Here is a 14,066-nt window from a genome sequence, read left to right as displayed (position 1 = left end):
CCATTTTTCCAAACTATCTTATTTCTTTTCCATAACAATTTTAAGATGTACAACATTGAGGTCACTATCACTAAACTGCTCTCACGAGACTATTAATGCAGAAACTCAGCTAATGTTCTGGGATCTAGGTTTGAATTCCACCATGGCAGATGGTAGAATTTGAACTCAACAATAATCTGGAATTAAGAATCTACTGATGACCATGAAACCATTGTCAATTGTCAGGAAAACACCGTCTGGTTCACTAATTCCCTTCAGTGAAAGAAATCTGCCATCCTCACCTGGTCTGGCAGACATGTGACTCCAGACCCACAGTAATGTGGTTGACTTTCAACTGCCCTCTGAAATGGCCTGGCAAGCCATTTACTTCAAAGGCAACTAGGGACGGACAATAAATGCTGGCCAGCCAGCGACTCTCATGTCCCTTGAGTGAATTTAAAAAAAACGTTGAAAACTTGTGCAGCTTCACTTCCCAGAATTAGTTCCAAAACTGCATTGTCCCTTGCTGGACTCTCTGCATGTGAATGTAAAAGGTTTTCCAGAATACATTTCAAGAGAGCCTGCCCCCTTTGCACTTTGACTATCCCAATTAATGTCAGGGAAGTTGAAATCTGCTAATATAATTACCGTATTATTGATTTTACACACCTTAGCGATCTGTCTGCATATTTGCTCCACTATTGCCTACTGACTATTTGTGGGTCTAATACACACTGCCAGCAGAGTTACTATGCCCTTTTTAATTCCTAAACTTTATACAAAACCTTATTTATTGCCTTAACCTTTGACATGGAAGGTTCTAGTGGGGTCAAGAACCTCTGAGTCAACTGCCCTATAAGTTTTACTATCCAACTTACATGCACCCACAATGAGCTGGAAGGCACAGCAGAAGGGGTGATGTCTAACATACCCAATGCTGTATTTTTGACTCCAAAATGGAAAATTTCAACCATTATTCATAATGGTATACATTGTTTGGTTGTTGTGTCTTATTCTTGGCTTTGTTGTGTTTCCAAACATAACTAACTGCAACAATATTTACCAAGCATCCTGACTTGCTGCGATGTTGTAAGAGTATAAGTATGATTATGTCATGTGACACTATTTCTTCCTGTGATGGTGTACACTATCTCTCATTTTAATATCACATAGTAATGCCTAACACTACAAATAACAGTCCATGAGAAGTAGATATAAGTCTGAAAAGACAGGTAGGGTTCTGATTGTTGCAAAATATTTAGAATAATTAGGATACACATTATGCAATGTAATTATGCTACTTTATTCTTCAATCGCTCATAGTGCACAATTTTATTAAGTGCCACGCATTGCAAGATTGATGCATCGGGACTAATAGACCTCTGACTGAGGAGCCAAACAAAATGCAACAAATTGTTGAACTGTCAACTACGCGTTACTTAAACTCAAGGCTGCAGAAATTGCTAAATTCCCTAGGAATTGCACAGGCTCCAGTTTTTTGTTTTAACTGGATCAGTTCAATATATGTGAAACCCAAAATTCCAGAACAAACTCCACTAGTATAAGCCTGCATTCTCCATTATTCTGCTTTTCTCATAAAATCTCTTTGATGATATATTACCCTCCTAAGAAGTACAGGTACCGCTGTGAAATTGAATCATCCAAAAGTCTACTTTCCATTTCCTAACTCACATCATGTTCCATTAGACCTTTGTTATTATCATTATTATTGTTCCATGCTCATGACCGATCCTAGAACCTCCAATCTGCACTGCAGCCCTCAGATAACCTTCCTTCAAATCTGCATCCTTATATTCCTTTGTCTCATCTTTGACAGTTTTTAGATGTTTATAGCTTAACCTCTGGAATTCCCTACCTCACTCTACTGAAGCGGTATTTAAAGCCTATTTGATTGACTCAGCTGGTTCACTAATGTACCAGCTAGTTAAATTGTTTCAGCAGCTCAAGAGAAAGGTAAGCCAAACCACCTTCTCAGGACACCAGGGATAGGCACCAAAATCTGGCCCTGTCAGCAATATCCACATCTTGATAATGGGAATAGAATATATTACTTGGTTTTTATTTTTCAGTCAGTTTTCACATCTGTTATTCACTTTACTATCTAAACGATTAAGATGCTAAAGTAGTCACTTAGAACAGAAGCAAGAATTAAACAACCAAGCACCATTGTCATCACAACAATTACTGCAAAAATGTATAAAAAGGCAAGAATGAGCTTTTGCTTTCATATATTGATTAGTATCATTTGATATCGTAGCAAAACAATATATATCAGGATGGGACTCTAACTTCCACACATTATGAGTTATGTGATCCATGTTAGCACAAAGTTTTGCCTACTGTAACCAACTGCTGTTTGGTACATTCCAGTATTTATCTAAATCATAAAGTTTTAATTACTAATTTAACGGCCTGAGTATTTTTGGTTCTGTTGTTTACATCAAAATTTAATAAAATTAGGTTCAATGTGGAAAATCTTTAAAACTTAAGAAAGCAAATAAAGAATTAAAAATGGCACAATTAAGTGAAAATTGAAATAAAGAGTTGAATAAAGGTGGAGTTGACAAAATAAGTTTGGAGATGGTTTTAAATTTTAAAGGAGAGAGAATTGACAGGCAGAGGGGTTTGGGAAGAGACTTTTAGAATACAGACCCCACTGCCTCAAGGCACAATCAGCAATAATGTGGTGAAGAGATGATGATGTACAACAGGTTAGAACTAGGGGAAAGTAGAATTCAGAGTTGACACAATTCTGCTGTTTATTTTTTAAGAGAAGCTTTAAGCACTTTATTATGTGGAATGCTAGAGCTGATCAGATAAATCTGTAAACTATAATAATCGTAAATGAAGCTATTTCTTGCTTGACTCGGAATATAAGAGTTGAAACAGATCCTACTATATATTATCATTTGGAGATGCCGGTGTTGGACTGGGGTATACAAAGTTAAAAATCACACAACACCAGGTTATAGTCCAACAGGTTTAATTGGAAGCACATTCACTTTCAGAGCGTCGCTCCTTCATCAGATGATAGTGTCACCTGATGAAGGAGCGACGCTCCGAAAACTAGTGTGCTTCCAATTAAACCTGTTGGACTATAGCCTACTATTTATTAAGTAACCTTCTTTCAGTTTGTTGAAGCATGTTGTGTCGAATTATATGTAATGTAACTATTCACATTCTGAATTTTCTTCATTGGATATGGCAGCCAAAGTTAGGTCCTGAGATGACGCATTGTAGAACCTGATGTTTAGCACAAAGAACAGAGAGAATGTACGTTTCTTTCCATTACAGACATTTTGCAATTTTAACTGATCTTCTGACCTGAGAAGACTTGAAATTAAAAATGCAAAATAGGGTTAATAAAAATCTTCAACCAATCTTATCTACAACTGAAGACTCACAACCTTTTCAGTGAAACAGCTCCTCTTTATCTTATCAAAGACAAAGAGGAGTTGTTTCACTGAAAAGGTTGCCAGTCTTTAGTTGTAGATAAGACCGACCCTTTAGCATAAGACAATGTCACCTGATTGTAGACACCCCAGCCAAAGGAAACAACCTTCCGGAACCTATCTTCTTGTGCATCAATGGATTCCTGTAGCTACCGATTATAGCCCAGAGAATAGCACCTCGTTTGTAGTACTTTGATGAAGTACTTTGCAGACCTCTGGATTCAACTTTTCATGAAACCATTTCAGATTGCAATCTCTGCCCACATTTAGCTTTCAATTCCTTTTCAGGTTGTGGTTTCAGACTCATATTTGCACTGCTTTTAATTTTGGACATTAGCTGCTTATCATTTTCACAATCCTATGTACTCCGTTTGTGTTTTTACTTGTCCAATTACCACTCCTTTTGATGGTGCACTGCCAACTCTTTTGTCATTTAATTTCTTCTGTTGTCCATGCTATCACTTGCATAAAACTTATTGTAGCATTTGTAACTTTTTCTATTTCTAATGCAAGTTCTTGCACCTGAAACATTAGTTCTCTGAGGATGCTGCCTGATATGTCGAGTATTTCCAGCATTTTCCGTTTTCATCCCAGGAATCACCCAGGAATTTGGGAGCTCTCCATTATCGAAGATCAGGTACTTGGATTGATGCTGCTGACTTTATTGATTGAAATGCCTGTTGCATAACAAACTCTAATAGCTGGGAAAGGTTATTCCTGTGCCTGCATCTGGGATTATTGATTTACCTGGTCTCAGTGAATAGAGGAGAATTGGAGAAGAACACATTCATAAACAGGAGGCAGACCAACTTTTTATTAATTGTAGTTAGTAGGCATTAAATTTGGAAAGTTATCTTCTGGCTGTGCATTCATCCCCAAGCAATTGTCCTTTCTGTGCTATGTTCAAGTGTAGAAGTAGGGATATTCACTCACAAAAATCAAGCACTCAAGTCTTCTTCCAACCCAAATGTGGAAATGAATTTCCATTAAGTGGGATCTGTGCAAAGAGGCACTCTGTTTACTTCTGTGCTGAATGGTATCACCATTACCATCACTAAAGTGATTTATATGACTAGGGAGCTCTACCTGGTTTTCATTAAAAATATAGTTTGTTTTATGTGGGATGATGCACCCAAGCAAATTACTTATGAGTTCTGAATAAGGGTCACTGGACCCAGAACATTAATTCTGATTTCTCTCCACAGATGCTGCCAGACTTGCTAGTTTTTCCAGCAATATCTGTTTTTGTTTCTGAGTTCCAGCATCTGAAGTTCTTTTGGTTTTTAAATTATTTCTACCCTTCATTTTATACAGGTTTGTCAATAGGCATACAGCATGACAATGAAGTTTGAGTGACCCATTAATATTCCAGTGGAAGTCCTTCCAGGCTGGTATTATTGTGTCAAATAAAAACTGTTAAAATCTCAATTTAAAGAAAGTGAAGTAGATGACATTAGGGATTTTTGTTCTTTTCTAAAATAAAATTCTGTTCATATTTGTAGTGGAACAGAATTGTTATTATTTCAACAAATATTTAATACCTGTTAATATTTTTGTACAGACTAAGATGAAGATAATAAAATGGGGAAGGGTGGCCATTTGTTACCATGATCATGGGAGATTGTATAAAATTTTGTTCCAAACATTCTGCTGAACAGGTGGATATGTAAAGATCACTGGACCTGTATAGTATCTCCCTTTATAGTGTCAATATTCATACTATGTAGATGTGCATTAATATGTCTAATGGAAGTTACACCAAGACTTTTGGCAATTACTATTATGTTTCTGAAATAAACACGGAAAATGCTGGGAACACTCAGCAAGTCACACATCTATCTGTAGATATAGGAAGGGAATTAGCATTGGTCTTATGGAGAAATGTGCTCTCTAGATCTTTGAAGCTTGTTTCCATATTTTAGATATTGTACAGTTTCTTTTAGACGTGGCAGATCATGGAAAGCACCAAAATGTTGAATTCAGTATAAAATCAACATTGTGGTAAATCTGATCATTTAAGTGGCTCCGTTCATTGGCAGCATGTGTCTGTAAGGTTACGAGGTTCAAGTTTCACAGCAGGGCTTTTGCATGTTGTCTGCAATAATGTTTCCATTCCTGCAGGAATGCTGCTTCATTGGATGTGCTGCTTTTCAGCTCAGATGTCAAACTAAAACAATATTTGCCTTTTCTGCTGTTTCAGATATAAAAGATTTCAATGGCGTGGAATTTTCTCAGTGTTCTATAGAATATCTTAGAATTTGACTGAATACTTTCAAAGTCTATGTGGTTAAGTACAAATGTGACATAATGAGATTTCTGTACATCATGATGATGCACTCAATCATATGATCCTGATATTCATAAGAAAGAAGACACCAACCTAGAATAAGCATGTGAAGAGAATAGTCTTAGACACTGCACTAGATAGCAGTATTTGAGAACCCACTGTGTATATAGATGTAAACAAAGGAGTGTCACAGTTAAAAAGTTGAAGAGCTTGATCTACTGATAAGGAGCGAGCAGCCTCATGGCAGTGTTTATGCACACCCCCAAAACCTCCTGCCCTGACTGAGTCCAAGTGTCTATTTGGGTTATGGGAGAAGAGTAACTATGCTGAATGTTTCTGTGAGAAATGAAGCTCATTGTTCAATAATTTCAGTCCGAGCCAAATTCTGAAGCAATCTTTATTCATATGGTCTTGTGAGCCAGGGTAACCATAAAGTAGGCACACCGTTCAGGAAGTTACATTACAATTTATACAGTTCAGTTGAGTCTCTCAGTACTCCCCCTTTTACTTCATATCTGATAGTTGTATTGCTCTGTGCAGTTGCTAATCTTACAACCTCTGTCTGTGGTCTGTTGTTGGTGTGCACCCCTCCCCTCCCCCGCCTCCCGATAGCTGGGTCTTATCACTTTTGCTGACACAACACTGGGTCTTATTTGGTTATCTACCAGTTGACCACCTCCCTTTTCAGTTAGTTATTTCTTGGTATATACCCTCATGATTCCGCCTTGCGATTTTTGCAGAAGCAAGATACAGTTACTTGTAACTATTTGTGCAAGCATATCTAGCTTAGCATACACTTCCCCACCCCCCATGACTCAGCCTTATGATTTTTGCAGAAACAACAACCTTCACAAGGGCATCTCACAATACCCACTTCTTTTTTTAATAATTGTTGTTTTCTGCATTTCTCTCATATGCCGCCCCCAAATTTGCAAGCATCATCCCCGAAACTTCATCCATCTTGGCCTCAAGGTCACCCATCCCCTTATTGTTCAAGAGGTAGAGTTCCTCTGCCTGATTACCTTTTAGGGGTATCTGTTTTACCAAGGCTGTCTCAATCAGCCGTTGGCTTAGTCCCCGTACACAAGGTATGATATAACAGCCAATTGCTACCAGTACCCGTGCTACGACTATCAGGGAGGTGAGGATGGAGACTACCACGCCCTTCCATTTTCCAAACCATGATTCCAGCCATCCCGTGAGCGATGTGTCCACTCCTGAATTCTCAGCCAGTTCTTCCGCCAAGGTGGTCAATCCTCGCAAGGCACGAGTGATTGACCCATCAGGTGCTGTATCATTTTGAATAAAAGTACAACAGCTCCCTCCTAACATCACGCATATACCCCCTTTTTCAGCTAAGATCATATCTAAGGCCATTCTATTTTCCCAGGCCATTCTACTGGTTGCATCAAACTGTTCTGTTATGCCTTTGACTACATCCCTAGTGTAATTGATGAATCTTTGCTGATTATAGAAAATATAGTTTATCCAGTACACATTCTTGTTGACTGTTACCAGAATAGAGCCAATTCAAAACCTGCTGCAATCTGGTTGTGAGCTTTGTACTCATCCGGCACCTCTCTAGGAACTCCTACAGAGTCTAGATAAATCCTATCATCAAAAGAGGTGTCTAATAATGATTTTTTTACTCCTCCCCCTTTTTGTTGCTATCTTCTCCTTTTCAAATGCTAAAGTGAATGGGATTGCCAACTGTACAATTGCACATATCCCTCTCCAATCTGGAGGTCGGATGGGTCTCAATATTTTGCCTCCACAGTACCACCACAGATCCGCTTGGGGAACCTTCAGTGCTGAGTAATTTCCTCCATTGTCCGTTTCGGTGACATTCTCAATTTCTATACATAATTTCAGCTCCCCCAAGTCTCTAGACTGATTTGTACCTTGTCTATGCACACACAACGTGTGATTTCCGACTGCGGCTGAAAACGTAGGCGGGGCTTTTAAGTTTTTCTTCTCCAAGGGAGGGAACGTTAGAGACAGGGAGGTACAGTTACTTTCATTCCATGCAGTCTTATCCTGATACAGGGCTATCATACATTTCATGCCCTTCCTGTCTCGCTTCCACCCAAGCGGAAAGGGGACCACCTGGGCCACTGGCCGACCGGAGGTACATGCATAGCAATTGCTCTTGTTCAGACTTTTTACAGTATACTTTACCCATTCAACCCAGGCATTTGCATCCCCGTACCCAATTTCTATTTCGATGGTCTGTTTCAAGTCCTTCACCTCTATAATTTTTACCACCTTAGGGTCATCAGGAGGGGTGAAAGGTTGTATCTTATTATCCAGTTGTTCTACCCGTTTTCCCTTTCCTAGCTAATTCGGAAACAACAGCCCAAGAAATCATTCCCATTTGTTTTCATTTCTATCCCAAATGTTTCATTTAATTGTACCTGATAGGTGCTCCCCACTAGAATCGCTTCGTGCCATATGGTTTTCTTTATCGTTAAGTATATTGGGTTACACTCTTTATCGGGACAATTGTGAGCTGGTTGGAAGGGGGCCCGGTGTAATGTGACGAGACCATTATACCAAGTGCCATCCTCAAGGTCATCCCTGTAGGACTTAAGATGTATCTCTGAGCTGCGGTACTGTCTCTGATTATCTACATCCCCACAATTTACTAAGCTGCATGCATCGGCGTCTATTACTTGTGGATTATCAGACTCAGGGACCGTTAATAACAAGTATGAAAACGATGTTTGACAAAATCCCAATTCTAAGAGAGCTAATATTATAACCCTAAGCATCCCAGCATTCTATAATAATATTGAAGCACCGAGAAACTTTACATGTAATCTATATAAAAACCTTCTAGCACTTGCGTCGCCACGCTATAATCAGTCACTCAAAGTTTTTTTAGCCTGACTTTCAGTGGTTCTTGCATTGATTTGGCTGTCCAGACTTCTTTCTCAACCGGGGATTCCACTGGTCCCTTAATCCTGGTGTAGTGAGTCCAGCCTCTCTCTGCTATTCTTATCGCTGTTTCGGTAGTCAAAAGAGCCTGGTACAGTCCCTCCCAATCCAATTGCAATTTAGTTTCTGGCCATGACTTAACTAGGACCCAATCTCCCGGTCGGATGGGATGAACGGTGAATTCAAGGGGCGGAGTCTGTGCCAATAAATCCTGTTTCCTGTGGAAAGGCAAAGAGGAGGACAAGCCCAATATATACTTCTTCAAGAACAAATCTCTAGGTTCTGGGATTGGCAGTTCCCCTTTTGCTCCCAAGTAGGGCAGACCAGACAATATCTCATAAGGGGACAGCCCCAAATCTTTCCTTGGGGCTGTCCGCACTCGCAAGAGGGCTATAGGTAAGCACTTAGTCCAAGGGAGTCTGGTTTCTATTATTAATTTAGATAACTGCCTCTTGAGTGTCTGGTTCATTCTCTCAACCTTTCCTGATGAAGGTGGGTGCCGAGGGGTGTGGAACTCCCAGGAGATTCCTAACCCCTTCATCGTTCCCTGAAGTACCTTGGAAGTAAAGTGAGTTCCCTGATCTGAATCTATACACCCACTATCCCGTATCTGGGAACTATGTGTTCAAGTATTATCTTGGACACCCCACTTGCGGTGGCAGTGGCCAGAGGATATGCCTCCACCCATCCAGATAGGTGATCAACTATTACCAACATATATTTCAACCTTCCCACTCAGAGTAATTCAGTATAATCTACCTGGATGCTCTAGAATGGTCTTAGCCCAGGTTCTCTCCCTCCTGGGACTTTTTTCCTTAGCACCTTCTTGTTTACCTTCCTGCATGTTATACATCCCTCACATATCTGTTTGGCTTTCATATATATCCCTTTGCATCCATATTTCTTTGGGACTAAATCACACATTGCTTGCACTCCCCAATGACTCCCCTGATGTAGGACAGCCATAATCTCTCGCATCATCATTTTATTCAACATTTCCCTCCCATTGGGTAACATCCAGCGTCCATCTGCTGTCTTTGCCGCCCTTAAGTCTTTTAGTTCCTCCTCCTCCTTTGCAGTAAACAACGGGGTACCCTGAGGATCCGGAATTACAGGTATTAGGGAGTATATCACTGCTCCTTATGGATTCAGGGCTGCTTCTTTAGCTACCGCATTGGCTAGTCTATTTCCTCTTACTTCCAGATCATTTCCCTTTTGGTGTCCATTTATATGAACTATCGCTATTTCCCTCGGGATTAACAGGGATTCTAATACTCGTTCTATCAATTCCTCATGTGCCAGTTCTTTTCCTTGACTATTTATTAGTACTGGTTCTTGCCAAATTTTTCCAAAGGTGTGCACCACTCCAAATGCATATTTGGAGTCTTGTATACCGTTCCTTCCTTGTCTTCCAAGGCTCTGAGAGCTCTTTCTAGGGCATAGGGTTCACAAGTTTGGGCTGATCAGCCATTAGGCAGTCTCCCAGCCTCATAATGCTTCCCTCCATCCCATGTACTACAGTATATCCATTGTATCTCTTGCCCTCAATCATCTGGGAGGACCTGTCGATAAACAACTGAGCTCCCGCATAGAGCTGGATGTCCCTTAGGTCCATCTGCACTTTCATCTGATATTCAATAATATCAAGGCAGTCGTGTTCTGGATTATCAGGGGCCTCCCCCTCTTCCCTCCACAGGAATGTGGCCAGATTTAAGCAACTATCTGTGACTAACATAAGGTCATCCCTCTCTATTAAAATTGCCTCATATTTCAGGATCCTAGAGTCTGTGAGCCATCATCCTGCTTTCTGATTTAATATGGTCCATACCTGGTGTGGAGTGCTGACTATTAGGGCTCCCCCAAAGGTAAATTATCGACTGTCATCTACCAATAAGGCTGTTGCTGCCACTGCCTGCACACACTCTGGCCACCCCCTTGAGACCAGAGCGAGCAATTTAGACAAGTAGGCAACTGGTTGTTTCATTGCCCTCCATCGCTGGGTTAGGAGCCCTCGAGCCACCCCCCCTATCCACTGTGGCAAACAAGTGGAAGGGCTAGTCTAGGGAGGGTAGTGAAAGGACAGGGCATGGATCAGGCTCTTCTTTAGTTCTTCAACCAACTCCCTCTCTTCATCTGTCCAATTCTGTAATTCGGGTCTTCCTCCAATAGTTTCAGATATAATTTCTTTGTTTTCTGTGCATATAAGTCTATCCATAATCTACAGTACCCTGTTAACCCCAAGAATTTTCACAACTCCCTTTTGGTCTTGGGCAGTGGCATTTCCACGATTCCCGTTATTCCTTCTGGGCTTATTTTTCTTTTTCCTTCACTGATTAGATGTCCCAAATACTGAACTTCCTTTTCTGCATACTGTAATTTCTTCTTGGAGACCCTCGATCCTTGTTGTCTCAGCAAGTTTAGTAATTTGTTTGTGGCCCCTATTGCCTCTCCTCTTGCCTGTTACCAGAAGATCATCTACACATTGTAACAGAGTAGTCCCTTTGGGACTACTAAATTCCTCCAAGACTTGTTCCAACACCTGACCAAAGAGATTCGGGGATTCAGTGAATCCTTGTGGGAGTACTGTCCACCTCTACTGTTGTTTTCGTCCTGTCTTTGGATCCTCCCATTCAAAGGCAAACATATTCCTACTTCCTTCCACCAGTGGACATGCCCAGAAGGCATCTTTTAGATCCACTACACTGAACCATTTATGGTCATGGGGAATCTTACTCAAGTGTGTAGGGGTTAGGGACCACAGGGTGGCAGATTGTACTATTTGGTTCAATGCCCTCAGGTCTTGTACCAGACGGTAAGTGCCGTCCGATTTCTGTAATGGAAGAATAAGGGTATTGTAAGGGGACATGCAGGGCTCCAATAATCCATCCTCAATCAACCCCTCAATTACTGGCTGCAATCCCCTGCGTCCCTCTGTTGAAATTGGATATTGTCTTTCGCATACTACGTCTCCCTCTCTCTTTAAACTGATCTCCAAAGGAGGTATTTGTAATCCTCCGCGATACCCTCCCTGAGCCCATATCATGGGTTCTATTTCTCTCTCCTCTTCCTCGGTCAGGATGGCCATTTGTATCACTAATCTCTGGTCCCATTCTCCAATTTCCAGTCCCAAGAGTATGATTAAATTAAATCCCTCCTCAATAAATTATTTCCAATATCAGGGATATATAACAGTTCGCCTTCGACTATCTCTTCTTCACTTTCAATCATCATAGGTTTAAAAACTGGGACTGTAATTCCTTCCCCTTTTACCCCAGAGACAGTTAATATTTGCTTCGAAATTCCCACTCCCCAAGGCTTGAAATTTAGAGATGATATTGCTGCCCCCCCCCCCGCGTATCGACTAAGCAAACTACATCCTCTTTATAAGATCCCACCTTTAAGTTTATCAAGGGTTCCTGGTGGGTGCCTGGGGGCAGGAACCCCTGACACCCCTATTCTTTATCAAAGTTCATAAGCGGTATTGCCTTCTCTTCCCTTTTCAGATCCAGACACTCCCACTTAAAATGACCTGTCTTTCCACAGTAGTAACATCCCGCCTGTGGAGATTTCCACCTTGATCCCTGTCCCTGTTGACTGGACCCCCTTACGGGTCCTCCTCGTCATCTTCCCCTACCTCTATTTTCAACATGCTGCCAGCCACCACTCCGGTTGCTTACTACCGGTTCCACTCTTTTCTTAACTACCTCATCAACTGTGGCTACCATCATTTTTGCTTTCTGTTTTTGCTTCTCATCCTCTCTCCTCACAAACACTTTCTGAGCTTCCTGCAACAACTCATCTGGGGGCTTTTCGCTCCATCCCTCTATCTTTTGAATCTTTTTCTGGATGTCTGGCCATGATTTTATGAAATGTACCCTCAGTAGCCCTTCTGCTACTGACCCTTCTGGGTCTATTCCAGAACACTTTCGCATAGAACCTCTTAATCTTTGGAGAAAGGCCGAGGGGGTCTCATCCCTTCCCTGGCACACTTCAAATGCCTTTGTCAAATTTTGTGACTTCGGTGTCACTTCTCTGATTCCCTTTATAATGAGTCTTTGAGCTCTTTCATTTCCTCTCTATGATCTTCATTTTGATTATCCCACCCGAGGTCGCTAAGGGGAAACTTAGCTTCATCTTCTCCAGCCTGACCGTCCTCGACTGGATGCTCCCTGTCCTAGATCTTGATCATGGCTCCTCTAATGAGCCCTCTTTCTTCTCCAGTAAATAAAATGTTTAATATAGACATTAGTTCTGCCTAAGTGTATAAACTGGGACCCAGAAATTGGTCGATTTGTTCGGACAATCCCGCCGGGTCTTATATGAGGACCTTCATTTCCTTCTTAAAGATCCGTACCTCCCCGCTCATTAGGGGTGCACTTACAAACCGGATTTCCTTATCCCCTATTGGGACTTCATATAGGGGAATACATAGTGGAACTTCCTTGTGGGTCTTTGTCCAATTTTTCCTTCTGCATTTCCTTTTGTTTGCGGGTAATCATCCCCGTCGTTCTAGTTTCCCCCGGCCGCGGCCCTGGTCCTGTCTTTGACCCTGGCTCTGGTCCTGTCTCTGCCGCTGATTCCCCTGACCCTGCTCCTCCTGAGTCCCTTTCTGCCCTATTTGCAGATTTGTTATATGGGGGCGGCAGATTGTCTAATACTTCCCACGGAGGCGGTACCATGGGAGAGTCTTTCTTCTCTGTTTTAACTTAGTGAATATTTGTTTCTGAACCCCTCTTCCAACATGAAGCTTAATCTGATTCCTCCTGACTGAGGGGCAGTTTGCTGTTGACATATAATTTCAAATATTGACAAACCCAGTCCTCGCCCGACCCGTACTTTGGCCAGAAGATGGCGGGACGAAGAATGGGCTCCTTAGTCCATATAAAACAACAATATTTAATCATCTTCTTCTTATCCTTTTCCCTTGTCCAAGTATTATGTTTCCAATTCCTCAACATCCTCCCTAATGGACTTTCTGGAGGGATGTTGTCCAGGACCCCGCCTCCATTTCCATTTCCTTTCTCCCCGGAGGCTTTTTCTTTACCCTCGGCACAGCCCATATTGAGTTCCTTCGTTACTCCCTTATTAACTACTAGAACTCAATCCCAACCACCAAGGCAATACTTAAAAGTCAATTTTCTTACCTTGGCCTGTGCATGGAGTTGCATTGCTCAATATCTCCCTGTGCCTACGTTCAAGTATTGCCACCTAACTCTGTCCTGGTTCAGAATGACTCCCTGAGGATTCTGGTCAGTCTACCGGGAGGGGCACCCACCGTCATGAAACACAGGACCATTCTAAAAGGGAACGGGACGCGTCTTCCCAGCTGTCGACGGTGCCTACTCTGCCGGTGATGACAGGATCCCGGACGAGCCCCCAATTGTGAGAAA

The 14,066-nt window shown here is 41.6% G+C and overlaps 1 protein-coding gene across 1 annotated transcript; it reads right to left on the bottom strand.

Annotated features, from left to right (window-relative positions):
* Window positions 1-6,621: 6,621 nt before the first annotated feature.
* On the bottom strand, window positions 6,622-11,761 carry LOC140495633 (uncharacterized). The gene is given in 5 exon segments (XM_072594627.1): window positions 6,622-7,256; window positions 7,259-7,385; window positions 7,387-8,076; window positions 9,511-9,771; window positions 11,483-11,761. Coding segments are annotated over 5 exon segments (1,992 nt in total).
* Between the last annotated feature and the right edge of the window lie 2,305 nt (window positions 11,762-14,066).

This window comes from Chiloscyllium punctatum, chromosome 25 (assembly GCF_047496795.1).
Source record: "Chiloscyllium punctatum isolate Juve2018m chromosome 25, sChiPun1.3, whole genome shotgun sequence".
NCBI classification, from domain to species: Eukaryota; Metazoa; Chordata; class Chondrichthyes; order Orectolobiformes; family Hemiscylliidae; genus Chiloscyllium; species Chiloscyllium punctatum.
This window is presented reverse-complemented; position numbering and strand designations above follow the sequence as displayed.